The sequence below is a fragment of the Chionomys nivalis genome, chromosome 7 (assembly GCF_950005125.1).
Source record: "Chionomys nivalis chromosome 7, mChiNiv1.1, whole genome shotgun sequence".
Taxonomy (NCBI): Eukaryota; Metazoa; Chordata; class Mammalia; order Rodentia; family Cricetidae; genus Chionomys; species Chionomys nivalis.
Window position 1 is genome coordinate 76,961,014 of NC_080092.1, and position 13,333 is coordinate 76,974,346.

The 13,333-nt window shown below is 48.9% G+C and overlaps 1 protein-coding gene across 2 annotated transcripts in view; it reads right to left on the bottom strand.

Annotated features, from left to right (window-relative positions):
- Sp2 (Sp2 transcription factor) overlaps positions 1-9,129 on the bottom strand; it is a 25,361-nt gene extending 16,232 nt beyond the window's left edge. The window contains exon 1 of one of the 2 annotated variants that reach the window (XM_057776055.1): positions 9,049-9,129. In XM_057776055.1, coding sequence (XP_057632038.1) covers positions 9,049-9,055 — 7 coding nt within the window. In that variant the 5' untranslated portion in view covers positions 9,056-9,129. The remainder of the gene's footprint in view (positions 1-9,048) is intronic. The other variant, XM_057776054.1, reaches the window with a different exon arrangement.
- Positions 9,130-13,333: the final 4,204 nt, after the last annotated feature.

Here is a 13,333-nt window from a genome sequence, read left to right on the forward strand (position 1 = left end):
CCCAGCAACCACAATACAGGAAGATGACGCTCACACGCCTTTCAGCTGCTAAGGCCACAGGCCCAGGGAGAACATAGAGATCTTCTCCATGCTCAGCTCTGACCCCAAGGGAGCCATGACCCTGAGACATACACTTCCTCAGTGAGCTGTGATTCCCAGCCTCTCCTCTCAAACAGAGCTCCTCGGTCACCTCTTCAGATAGTTCCTTCTATGGTTCAACTTCATTTTTTTGTTGTTTTGTTTTGTTTTTTTGAGACAGGGTTTCTCTGTAGCTTTGGAGCCTGTCCTGGAACTAGCTCTTGTAGACCAGGCTGGTCTCGAACTCACAGAGATCCGCCTGCCTCTGCCTCCCGAGTGCTAGGATTAGAGGCATGCACCACCACCGCCCAGCCAACTTCATTTTTTTCACATTTCAATCATATTTTATTTGTATATGCATGTGTGCTTATTTGTACATGGCTACATACATGCCATGACTAACATGTGAAGGTTCTTTCTTCCATCATGGGAGTCCTGGGGATTGAACTCGGGTTGTCAGACTAATCCTGACATGACAGGCACTGGGCAAACAGCTCCAAGCACTGAGGTAACCTGCAGGCCTCCAACTTAGCTTTTCAGTGCTACAGAGTATACGAAAGAATACTCATAGTTATGTTTTCTACTTTTAGTACAGTATTCAGTAAGTTACATGATAGTCAACATTTTATTTAAAAAATACTTTTGTGCCAGGCAGTGGTGGCGCACGCCTTTAATCCCAGCACTCGGGAGGCAGAGGCAGGCGGATCTCTGGGAGTTCGAGGCCAGCCTGGTCTACAAGAGCTAGTTCCGGGACGGGCACCAAAGCTACAGAGAAACCCTGTCTCGAAAAAAAAAAATAATAATACTTTTGTGAGCTGGGCAGAAGTGGCACATGCCTTTAGTCCCAGCACTCAGGAGGCAGAGGCAGGTGGATCTCCATGTGTTTGAGGCCAGCCTGGTCTACAGAGAGCATTCCAGGACAGGCTCCACAGACACAGAGAAACCCTGTCTCAAAAAATATAGATAGATAGATAGATAGATAGATAGATAGATAGATAGATAGATAGATGATAGATAGATGATAGTAGATAGATAGATAGATGATAGATAGATAAATGATAGATAGATAGATAGATAGATAGATAGATAGATAGATAAAGCAAAACTCTGTGGTAAGTGATTTTGTCCAACTCTCAGCAAACCTAAGAGGTCTCTGTTTGTGAGTCCACGTTGGCCTCACAGTCACTTCAGAACCAAGGATGACCTTGAACTCCTGATCCTCCTGTCTCCACCTCTGGAACGCTTTGAAAACAGATATGTATCACTATGCCCAGTTTTCTTTTATTTCTTTCTTTCTGTTTGGGTGAAAGCTTCACCTCAGTCCCGGGCACCCCTATATCTAAAGAGTCTGTAATATTTGGGTGGAAAGTTCCATCCCAAGCCCCCTCCTCTGGGAGTTGCCTCAGCCCAGACTCCACCTCCAAGAAAGCCCACCAAACGGTGACCCCTCCCCAGAGAGGCTCAAGACTACTCCCACAGGATATTTAAATTGTCTCCCAGAGAACAAACATGTGGTTTCCTAGTTTTCCTTCCCCATCTCCTCTCTGAGGGCCTAAAAGCCAGAAGCGCTAGTATCCATTAAACCTAGGCTTTTTCTAATTTGGTTTGATTTATTCTGATCTGGATTATTGCATCGGTGGAGAAGTTTATTGGGGCGCAAAAACTTTTCACTTTTTTGTTTGTTTGTTTTCAAGACAGTTTCTCTGTGTAGCCTTGGCTGTCCTGGAACTCGTAGTGAGAGATCGACCTGCTTCTGTCTCCCAAATGCTGGGATTAAAGGCATGCGCCACCACTACCCAGCACGCCTGGATTTCAAACCCAGGGCTTCATTCATGCTAGACAAGCATTCTTCCAATGAAACTACAGCCACCCCCCCAATCAGGCAGTAGCAGCGCATGCCTTTAATCCCAGCACTTGAGAGGCAGATCTCTGTGAGTTCGAGGTCAGCCTGGTCTACTAGAGTCAGTTCCAGGACAGGCTCCAAAGCTACAGAGAAACCCTGTCTCAAAACGAAAGGAAGGAAGGGAGGGAGGAGCCGGGCAGTGGTGGCGCACGCCTTTAATCCCAGCACTCGGGAGGCAGAGGCAGGCGGATCTCTGTGAGTTCGAGGCCAGCCTGGTCTACAAGAGCTAGTACCAGGACAGGAACCAAAAGCTACAGAGAAACCTTGTCTCGAAAATCAAAAAAAAAAAAAGAAAAAAAAAAAGGGAGGGAGGTAGGGAGGGAGGAAGGAAGGAGGGACATTAGGAGGGAGGGAGGAAGGAAGGAAAGAAAAACACCCCCCCACACACTATAACATTTAGAAGGTTGGGTATATTAAAATGCATGTTTGACTTCCAATCTTTACAACTCACTACAAATTTATCCAACATAAACAGCCCAAGTCGAGGAGGGTCTGTTCTTGCTGATCCTAATTACTCCCAATAGTCATTCTTGAACTTGGCTCAACCACACTGTACCACCCTCATGCTACTCAAATTGCTAATGCTACCAGACTTCATGTTACTGAATCTAATTGCCAACTCCTAGACCTGAGCCCTCATCTTTTGATCTAACAGCTAACTGTTCTTGCTCCTGGAAACACTCTTTGGTTGATTCCCAAGACAGCTACTTCTAAGTCTCTGATGGTCCTCCCCTTTCAAATTTTCAGCAGCTAGGCCATCCAGATTTCAGGACTTGTATTCTTCCTGTCTATACCTATTTTCTGGGCAATTTCATTTACTCTCATGGCTTTCAAAACCAATGCCACATAAATACTATATAATGATGGTGGCCTGAGTTTGTCTGCAGACTTTGCCCCGTGAGCTGCTCCCTTCACCTGGACGTATTAGAGGGTGTCTTGACTCCAGCCACACTATCCTGTGTGTCTGACAGCTTCCATTTCCATGCTTCCTGCAAACATCCCCGCTGCAGCAAGTGCTAACTCCGTCCTTCCAGCTGCTCAGCCTTAAAGCCTTGAATTATCCTTTTTTCTCACATGTGAGAGCAAACACTTGTAGCTCTAACTTCTGAACACATTCCAAATACCACTACTCTGCCATCACCTTGACCCATGTGTGTACCTAGTCAACCTGGAAGGCCACCGAGCTGTCCTTCCAACCTGTCAGTCTGTTTTCAACACGAGACATAAACATAACCACATCACTCTTCTATTCAGAGGCCCTCACCAGTATCCCGTCAGAGTCAAAGCGCCAACCATCACACACGGGCGTGTGGTGTGGCCTGTCTGCCTACCCTTCCTCCCTCACTGCTTTCCTCGTGCTGTCTTCCCCTAGGGTCCTGGTGCTTGCTCCCACATCGGCTTGAGTTTACACTCCCCTCACTCTAGACAGAACTGGTTCAACCCCTTCCACTCTTTGAGGGCTTCATGAAGTCACTTTCTCACCAAGACGTCCCTGAACATCCTACGTAAACTGCCTCTCCCACACATTTCCCTACCTCCCTCTCTTCTATTTTTATCCTTGGACTTATCACTTTCCAACAAGTACTTATTAGTTACTTAATTACTGTCTCATTAAGAATGCAAATTTGCTGGATGGTGGTGGCGCATGCCTTTAATCTCAGCACTTGGGGAGCAGATCTCTGTGAGTTTGAGGTCAGCCTGGTCTACAGAGCTAGTTCTAGGACAGTTAGGACTACACAGAGAAACCCTGTCTCAGAAAACAAACAAAACCAAAAAAGAACCAAAGGGGGAGCCAGCTGTGGCGGTGCACGCCTTTAATCCCAGCACTCTGGAGGCAGAGGCAGGCGGATATCTGAGTTCGAGGCTAGCCTGGTATACAAAACAAGTTCCAGAACAGCCAAGGCTACACAGAGAAACCACATCTCGAAAGCAAAACAAACAAACAAACAACAACAAAAAACCAGTAGAAGAACCAAAGGAGGGCTGGGATGTGGTTCAGTTTCACCAAGCTGGGGTTCCATCCCCAGTACCCAATAAAACAAATGTGGTGGTGCCTGTGTGAGCTGGAGCAGGTCAAACACTTCAGTGCAAGCAACTCAACCGCACAGCCGGTACTACAGCTCCAGGCTACACTTCCATACCCTTTCCCGTTAGCACATACATGGGGGACATTAGCTAGGACCGTGAGAACATCTGAATGTGAACACTCCCAGTTTGTCCCGTGCTCAATTCTTTTCCACCACACCTGACTGTTGCCACTCCAAGTTTGCTTGCGGCCTGGGCATCAATGTGGGGGCAGTAGAGAATGATGGGAACATTTCGGCATGATGGAAGCGTCCCAGGAAACCATGTAAAGCTTTTCTGCTTAAGAATACTAAGACTCGGGCTGGAGAGATGGCTCAGCCGTTAAGAGCATTGCCTGCTCTTCCAAAGGTCATGAGTTCAATTCCCGGCAACCACATGGTGGCTCACAACCATCTGTAACGAGGTCTGCTGCCCTCTTCTGGTCTGCAGACATACATACAGACAGAATATTGTATACATAATAAATAAATAAATAAATAAATAAATAAATAAATAAATAAATAAATAAATATCATTTCAGCGGCTGGATGTTGAAAATAAATAAATAAATAAATATTTTTTTAAAAAAAAGAATACTAGGACTCTGGGCTGGAGAGATGGCTCAGACGTTAAGAGCACTGGCTGCTCTTCCAGAGGTCCTGAGTTCAGTTCCAGCAACCACATGGTAGATCACAACCATCTACAATGAAATCTGGTTCCTTCTTATGGCATGCAGGCATACATACAGGCAAAACACTGTATAGATAATAAGTAAATCTTAAGAAAAAATACTGGGACTCAGAATTCTGTTGTACAAAGAGGAGAAATAAAAGCAAGCATTGCCCCCACACACCAAGAATCTCCTTATGCATGAGCATGTTGCCCTCTCTGCTTTGGCACTGTGTGTGAGTCACACTCTGCGCTCTCCCGGCTTCTGAAATGAGTAGTGACTTCATTTCCCGGGAGAAGGGAGGGAGGCTGCTTGCTGCTTGCTCTTCTGAAGCCTGGGAAATGTCTTCATCTGATTTTGGTTTTTCATTCTCTAATTTCCAAATTAAATATAAACCAGAGGCAGAAATATTTCACTTCCAATCACATGATCCTGCTAGCTGTCTCAGAAGCCACTAAGGGATTTTACAAACTCCCACGAGAGGTGACGAGGTGACAACCCCAGTGAGGAAGTTTGGAGAGACATTTGGAAACGTGCAGTGCCTGCTGACTCTTCCCGGGCCACTGTCGCCCTGTGGCTGAAGACGAATGACACCTGAAGGGCCTAAGTCACCACACAGAGGCAAAGTGGCACCTCAGAGGACTTAGCCTTGGCCACCCAAGTTAAACCTCTGCACTACATGCAGCAGCTGCTGGCTGGACACAGCAAGCAGTCCTGATGCTGGAACAAAAGGCTGCTAAGGCGAAGAGACGTCCATCAGCTGACTCCAATGGCTGTCTAACAGGCACACTTGTGTTGAAGGGACAGCCTTGACATCTCAACACTACTCGTAGCTCTCTCCGGCCACAGTGAGAATCACCAAGATGGAGGCTCTGCTCATTCATAGTCCCTGTGCTGAGCAAGGGGTCATCTCACGAGAGCATGCTGCCGGAGCAGTGACTGGTGACAGTGCACTCCCAGTGCGAGGTCTGGCTGCCCCGAGACTCTGGGGCCAACTCAGAGCTTACTCCGATGCTGGCTTTGTGCTTTCCTTCAGGATCCCATGAAGCAGCAGAAACATTTTCTATTTCATTTGTCAACTAGAACAAATTCACCATGACATGGAGAGGCATCTCCTCAAGAATGACCCCAACCCCATTCCTCTTGAGCCCGTCATACTTTCACCCTCTTTTTCCTTCCCACCAGGCTCCCCAGGAAAGCTGCTCCTGAAGATACTGCTGGTTACGGAGATCACACCTTAAGAGACAGACCTGCAACTACAGCTGAGAAACTGGCTGTGGAGGGGAAGGGAGAAAGACCCACAGGAGGTAGATGAGCCATGAGCCATATCCACGGGAAAAGCCACCAACAGCCTGTGTGACACCACCTTTCTCAACCTGGAAACACTTATTTGCCCACCCTCTGGGTAAAATTTCCTTGTTTTCATTTTTACTTTTTTAAGACAAGGTCTTGCTTGCTATGTAGACCAGGCTAGCCTGCAACTCACTAAGTAGCCTCGGGTGAACTCAAACTCTCAATCTTCTGGTCTCAGCCTATGTGGTAGGATTAGGTGCATCACCACACCTAGCCTAGGTTCTGGGTTTAGAAAAGCTGGGAAGCAGCTCACAAATTCTTCAAGTCACCCAAAAAGACAGTTCAGACATGCCACCCAATAAATGTACAAGGAAGTGGATGACCTCCAAACAGATGACCCCAAGTTCACAGCCCACAATACTGCAAATGAGGCGCCCTAATCCTATCAACGCTGACGTGCTTACTTCGGAATACTCCATACAACCTTCACCGTCCCTGCCTCTTTCCCTCTGGTCATCATCTACTTGACCCAAAATAATTACTACTATTTTCAGTGTCTGGAAGCAGAGTTTCTGAGTGTAGAATAAAGGTAACTTATTTAGGGCTGGAGAGATGGCTCAATGGTTAAGAGAATTGCCTGCTCTTCCAAAGGTCCTGAGTTCAATTCCCAGCAACCACATGGTGGCTCACAACCATCTGTAATGAGGTCTGGTGCCCTCTTCTGGCCTGCAGGCATTCACACTGACAGAATACTGTATAAATAATAAATAAATATTTTTTAAAAAAAGTAACTTATTTAAAAATGGCCCATTTCTAGCACAGAAACGGAGAAGTCAGGGTCTAGAAAACTGCTGAGCCCACATCAATGCCAGCAGAGTCTACTGGTTGGCTGCAAGAAGCTTTAAAAGTCATTAGAAGGGCCATAGTTGGGCAATACTTGCTTAGAGTAAGCTTGCCACATACCTATGGTCAAGGACTCGTCATTGCTTAGTCCAAGCGACTATAACTTCTCCAAAACACTTAACTACCACAACAACTAAGATGCTCAAGACCCAAATACTAACTTCCCTACCTGCTGGGAAGGCTTGGGCTTTTCTACCCAGACATCTGCCATAATCTTTTTACTGCCTATCTCCTCTTTGACAGGCTTCCGCAGGCCCAAACTTCTTTATATTTATTTGGTTGGCTCGCTCGTGCTTGCGCTCTCTCTCTCTCTCTCTCTCTCTCTCTCTCTCTCAGGGTGGGGACAGACAAGGCAATGTGGAAGTTGTTTCTCTCCTTCCTCTAGGTGGGACCCAAGGACTGAACTCAGATAACCAGACTTGGCAGCAAGTGTCTTTACCCACTGAACCATCTCTGATCCAGGCCAAAACTTTAAATCAAATCTAGGGCGAGCCAGCCTATGTGGTGTTCACAGGGATGCCAAACTCTTCCTCTCAGAGCCAGCTGGGTGCCCAGGGAAAGATCCGGTTATGAGCAAACCCTAGATAGTTAGTTGTCTTTGGCAACAATCTTTGTCTTTAGCATCTAGCTCAGGGCTCATAATGGTGTCAGAGCAGTTTATTTTCCCTGTTGCTGTTGCTTTTAACCAAAGAGGGAAGTCTCTGTAGAATCAAGTAGAAGAACTAGAATTAGAAAACCCAGAAACCACCTCAGCCAAAGATAATTCATACTAACGGGGCTTGATGTTTGTTTGGTCACTGGCCTATAATTCCAGAACTTGGGAGGCTGAAGCATGAGGATCTCAAATTCAAGGCTTACACAGATTACAATACAAATACAAGCCAGCCAGGTTATAGTGAGGTCATGTTTCAACACCCTCCCCCCCAAAAAGAAGCCACTGGAACACTGACGTCAGCCCCACTGACTGGTTTTGACTGCTCCTTTCACTGTCATCAAGAATTTAAATGAAAACAAGACACTGATGACCCCGTCACTTCAGACAATGGATTCCTTTTGGTCGGTAATGGTAGTTGCTACTGCTAACTCACTGTGTGCTGGTTAACACCCTAACCGTTCTAGCCTTAAAAAATCCTATCCAAAGCAGCTCTGGGCTGATATGATCCAGTAACCTCCTAAAAAGGGAAAAGTTCAGGAGAAAAGCCAAACGGCGTCAAGTTAATTACGAAACAATTAAACAGCCTATTGGAATCAAAACCAAGGAATGTAGTGAGGACAGGTTTCTCAATTGCCCAAGGCAGAAGAAACACTTCCTTTTGTACTAAAATTAGAAAGGCACTGGGAAAGAAACCTAAGAAGGACTGGAGGAAGCTAAGCACCATTAAGTCAGCAACGAGGATGGAGGAAGAAAGCGAGTATCTATTTTATTTCTTAGGTCATCTCTTAAGGACGATTGCGCCTACGCTTTTCCTTGGCATTTCAGTGCATTTTTGCCCCCGCGCGGGGCATCGGGCAATAGTCTGCGAGCTCGGTCAACAAGTTCTCAAACTTCTCAGAATTCCAAGAGTTTGCAGCTACCTAGTCGCAGGCTCAAGGGCCAAGGTACAAACAGTAAGATTCGGTTTTCACTCGGCAGTCATCTGCCTAGGGAGTGCCTGACACCGTCTGGGACTGCGGGGCAGCAGGCTGCAGCCTAGGTTAGTCTGATGGACACCACCGGGCTCTCAAGCATTGCCTGCCCGGAGGGAGAGCCGGAGCGGGCATCGGCCGCCTGCGTGGAGCAGACTCGGACACAGTCTGACGGTCCCGCGCCACCTAGCTAAGGGGGCGAAGGGGGGGCTCCAAAATCGCCTAGCTGCCCGCACCGCCAGCCAGGCCCGGAAGCGCCTCCCGCCCGCCCGGGGCTCCGAGGGGCGGGGAGTCTAACGCCCCCTTCCGGGTGCCTCCGCCCGGCCGGCCAGCCGCGCTCCTCCTCCGGGCGGGAATCCTTCCTCCCCCGCCCCTCCCGTAGCCGGGCCCCGGCGCCAGGCCCAGTCCCAGGGGGGCGCCCCCGATTCCGGCTCCCCCTCCCCGAGGCCTCTGCCCATCTTCCCAACCCTTGAGGGCCGGGAAGACCCCACCGGCAAAGGCCAGGACCCACCGCTCATTACGACATCTTCCTCCCTGGCCTCCGCCGCCTCCGCCGCCACCGAGAGCCTGACACCGCCCGCCTAGCACCCGCCAATCCCGGAGCCCGCCACCGCCCGAGCGACGGCAGCGCTCACCAATAGGCGCCCGATACATTGGGGACCGACAGCATTTTTAACCAATCACTGGGAAGCATCTAGAGTGACGTTGGTCTGGCCAATAGAGCTGCGAAACGACACTGATCGACGGAGGTAGTCACCAACCGGAAGTCAACTGAGGAATGAACGACGTGTCCGCTAGCCAACTGGCAGGAGGCAAAGTCCCGCCTGCTAGGAGGTTGATGGACAGCAACAGGAAGCGGGATGGGGAGGGGCTTAGCTGAGAAGTGCTTCTGCATTGGTCGTGGTTGACCTTCCACCCACCTCTAACCCAGAAGATGAGTGATAGATCTGCCCTGAAGCCAATCAGAAGTGCTTAGTGTGAGGCCGAGAAATGCCCCATAAAGAGCTTATACATCGTTGTAGGTACAGTCAGGCGTGGAGAGGGCCAGGGTAACTCTTGGTGCATAGCCTTCCCCTCAGCCCTCGGCCCCTCGCCTGCTGTCGCCCTGGCGGGGGTTGGTTCCCTGATCATGAGATTATCAAATCATTTCAAGGCCCTCTTCATCTTCACCAATGTGTCACAGAGCCGCCCTGATCCTCGCGGCTCTAGACGGGCGCATCGGAATCGCCTAAGCCGATTCCAAAAGCAGATTCCCAGGGTCGTCCCTAGTCACATTTGCTCCTTCTCGGGCATGCCTAGAATCTGCATTTTAACCTGCGTCTCTGGTGGGCAGAATTGCACACTGGAATCTTAGCGACCCTGGTTGGTCGCTGCCTCATTTCCTCCCGAAGGAGGTACTGCTCTTGGTAGGCATCGCAGGTAGGTTTATCTTTCTCTTCCCAAGCCCTCCTCTGCGTGCGACTTAGGCAGGCAGGCGGCATGGCATCGAGAGGTAATTTCATGCGTGGGCCGGAAACTACACACCCACCTACACCGGAACCTTAAACTCCTGTTAAAGCCAGACTGCTCACATCTACTTGGGAGGCTGATCTCTGAGTTTGAGGCCAGCCTGGTCTACAAAGTAAGTTCCAGGACTGTTTCACAGAGAAACTCTGAACAGAAAAAAAAAAAAAACAAAAAACTAGCATACGAGAGTATATATATAATAAAGCTCACAAAATCAACACTTGAACGACTGATTATAGGTAGATACAACATACATTGCTGGGGTCTCATCTGGACCTTTTGTGATGCTGAGGATGAATCCCAAAGACTTAGAATAAACTTTATTATTGAACTATACCCCCAGGTCTCAATACATTTTCTCTTAACTTCTATTTTCCTTTTCTCTCCTTCTTCCTATCACTGGGAAGGAGAGGTTTGCTGAGATAAAATGATACAAAATTGCTTAGAACGTGGTACTTTTGAATTACCTCTGTGGTTAGCTTTTGAAAAACAAAACATTAGATGCTGTCACTCCTGTAGCTAAAATCCTTCACTGGGGGTTGGGAAGATGTCATTTGCTGCTCAAACATGAGAGACCTGAATTCAAATCCCCAGAACCCATGTAAAAGGAGTCCAGCATCTGAAACTCTATCATTCGCTGTGAGGGCGGGAGTTGGCTGGTGCCATCCTAGTTCCAGGCTTTCAGAGACACAGCAGCTGAGCAAGACATCAGTGTCCTGCTCTGGCCTCCGTGTGCACATGTATGCCCATGTATGTTCCTTCACTGGGACTCTATGCCACTTACAAGGTCAAAGCTTTGGATTTAAACCAGGTCCTTCACACTTGCACCACCACGCCTCACACCTTCCACACCTTTGCTTCTCAAGGAAAGGAGTCACAGTCCCTAAACACATCGGTCTCTTCCTGACTAGTTCCCTTTCCTCTTAGGTAGTAAGCCTTTCCTTTGTAAGGGCCCTGATCAAAATCTGTTCTCTTCATCTCTGCCCAGCCGAGCTTTGTCTTGTTCGTGCTGCCCTGGCTGGATTGTGGCTGGGACAAAAAAAGGGCTTCCCTCTCAGACTCTTCTACTTCGGTTTGTTTGTCTCCGGGCTAGGGATCGAGGCCAGAGGCCATCTTCCACAGGCTCCATCCTCCCTCCTGACAGCCCTAAGAGGCTGAGCATCAGCGGAAGGACTAAGCTCCTATACCAGCCGATCAGGAAATGGATTCAGAGTTCTAGAATGACTGCATATACTTGATCTGCGTAAGACTTGTTTAGCCCATACATTCTGTTCCCAGGCCAGTTTCCAGTTTGGCTTGCTTCATTGTGTCGCCAGGGACTCCACCTGGGCTCAGTGACTCAGCCCCACTAGGGTGCAGGGGTTTTGGTGGGGAGGTGGGGTTGACTATCCTGCTGGGTGGCTGTCAGATCTCTTCTATGACAGAAAGAGGCCCTGTCAGGAAGAGGAAGTAAAGAATGTGGGTGGGGGACATGAGAAAACCTAGAATTCACCAGTGACTGGTGGGTTGTTTTCTTTTTTTGAGACAGGGTTTCTCTGTGTAGCTTTTAGAGCCTATCCTGGAACTTGTGTTGTAGACCAGGCTGGCCTCGAACTCACAGAGATTCTCCTTCCTCTGTCTCCCGATCACTGGGATTAAAGGCGTGTGCTACCATTGCCCGGTTTGGTTGGTGTTTTCTTTTTGAGACAGGGTCTCAAGTAGCCCAGCCTTGCCTGAAATTCATGATCCTCCTGCCTCCACCTCCCAGGTGCTGGGATTCTAGTCATGGACACCCCAGACCCAGCCTGCACAGGTTGTTTTGAACTGAGTGATTGCCCATCAGTTTTTGGTTTGGTTCGGTTTGGTTTGTCTCACGTGATTACTGGAGATTGAATCCAGGGCCTCCTGCATGCTAAACCAGCTCTCCACTGAACCATACCAATGGAGTCTTTGAAATTCATTCATGAGCCCCCTCAGACTACCACACAAATTCTTTTCTCACAGACCTCTTTTTCCAAGTTGTCCCCTCTCTTCCACACGAGGGAAGAAGAGGCTAGGCTCCAAAGTGCCTGATTTCTTCCTGACCACATTGATTTTTTGCCATGCCGGGGATCGAACACAGAGCCTTGCACTTGAGACTCAGCAGAAGCCTTTCGCCAGTTCCGAAGTTGGGCTCCTGTCCTGTCCCAGGAAGTCAGTCCCTAGGATGGAAGCGAGCATCTGTATGGAGAAGATCCTCAGGTAATTCATGTGTAAGCTAGGCACAAAGGCACTCCTTCACCAAAGACCCTCGGCCCACCCACTCCTGCCCTTCCATCCCTGACTATCTCTTGTCCCGCCCTACCTGCTGTGGTATTTTAAGAGCAAAGATGGCTAGGTAGCTCCAGCTGGGTCTTCTCGCATCACCCAGGGCTCCATCTTGTCCCTGGTGGGTCTGGAGGCAAGTTCTGTCATTGCTGGTCTCCTTCGTGCTGCCAGCTGCTTACAGTCTCTTCCTAGTCCAAGTTGTCACTGTCCCCATTTCTAGTGTGCAAAGTTACTTGCTCCCCACCACTCACAGTCCTGTGTTCATCTCGTTCCCCCCCTGCACACCCTCCACGCCCAGCCCAATGCCTGATGGCAAGGTGCACAGCTGTTGGCTCTCCTTGACACTTCTCACAGCCTTACCCACTGCCCCCACTGCCCGTTCAGGTTCGGCTTCCTCTGCGTCCACTTCACTCCTTTCCTGGCTGTAGCTTCCTGTTAAGCCCCCTCCATACTTTGCTGCTTGCCAACCCTCCTCGTCTGTTTCTGTTTGTGGCTGCCCTTGTCTCTCCAGAGTCCCCGAGGATGCTGAGCACACTGAAGGAGACACATGGAGTCATGGTCTCTGTCCCCAGGAAGCTGCAGATAGCTTCAGGAGCATCTTACAGAAAGAGCCACAAGGCTCAACAATGGTCCTGGCCTATAGTCTAGAAGCATAGGGCAGCCTTGGGCGCCATACCGGCTTACACTCCCTTCTATGACCCCCAACTTGACAGGATAATTCTTCAAACAGTTACAGCCGCCTCAGCCTTCTAAAGATGCTGACATTTGCCGTAAGGACCTCCCCATGGCCTCTCCCATTTCCTCCTCTGGTTTTTCTTTCCTCATCCTCTCTCTACCTATGGGTAAGACTTTCCCAGCCTGCCTTGCTTCCCTGATACACAAACCCTGACAGAGGCTTGATGGGAAAACTCTTGGTTTGAGTGAACCATGGTTCTTTTTTTTCCCCCTCTAGGTTCCTCCATGATTTCTGGGTCTCAGCCACTCCAATCTTCCAGTGACGTCAA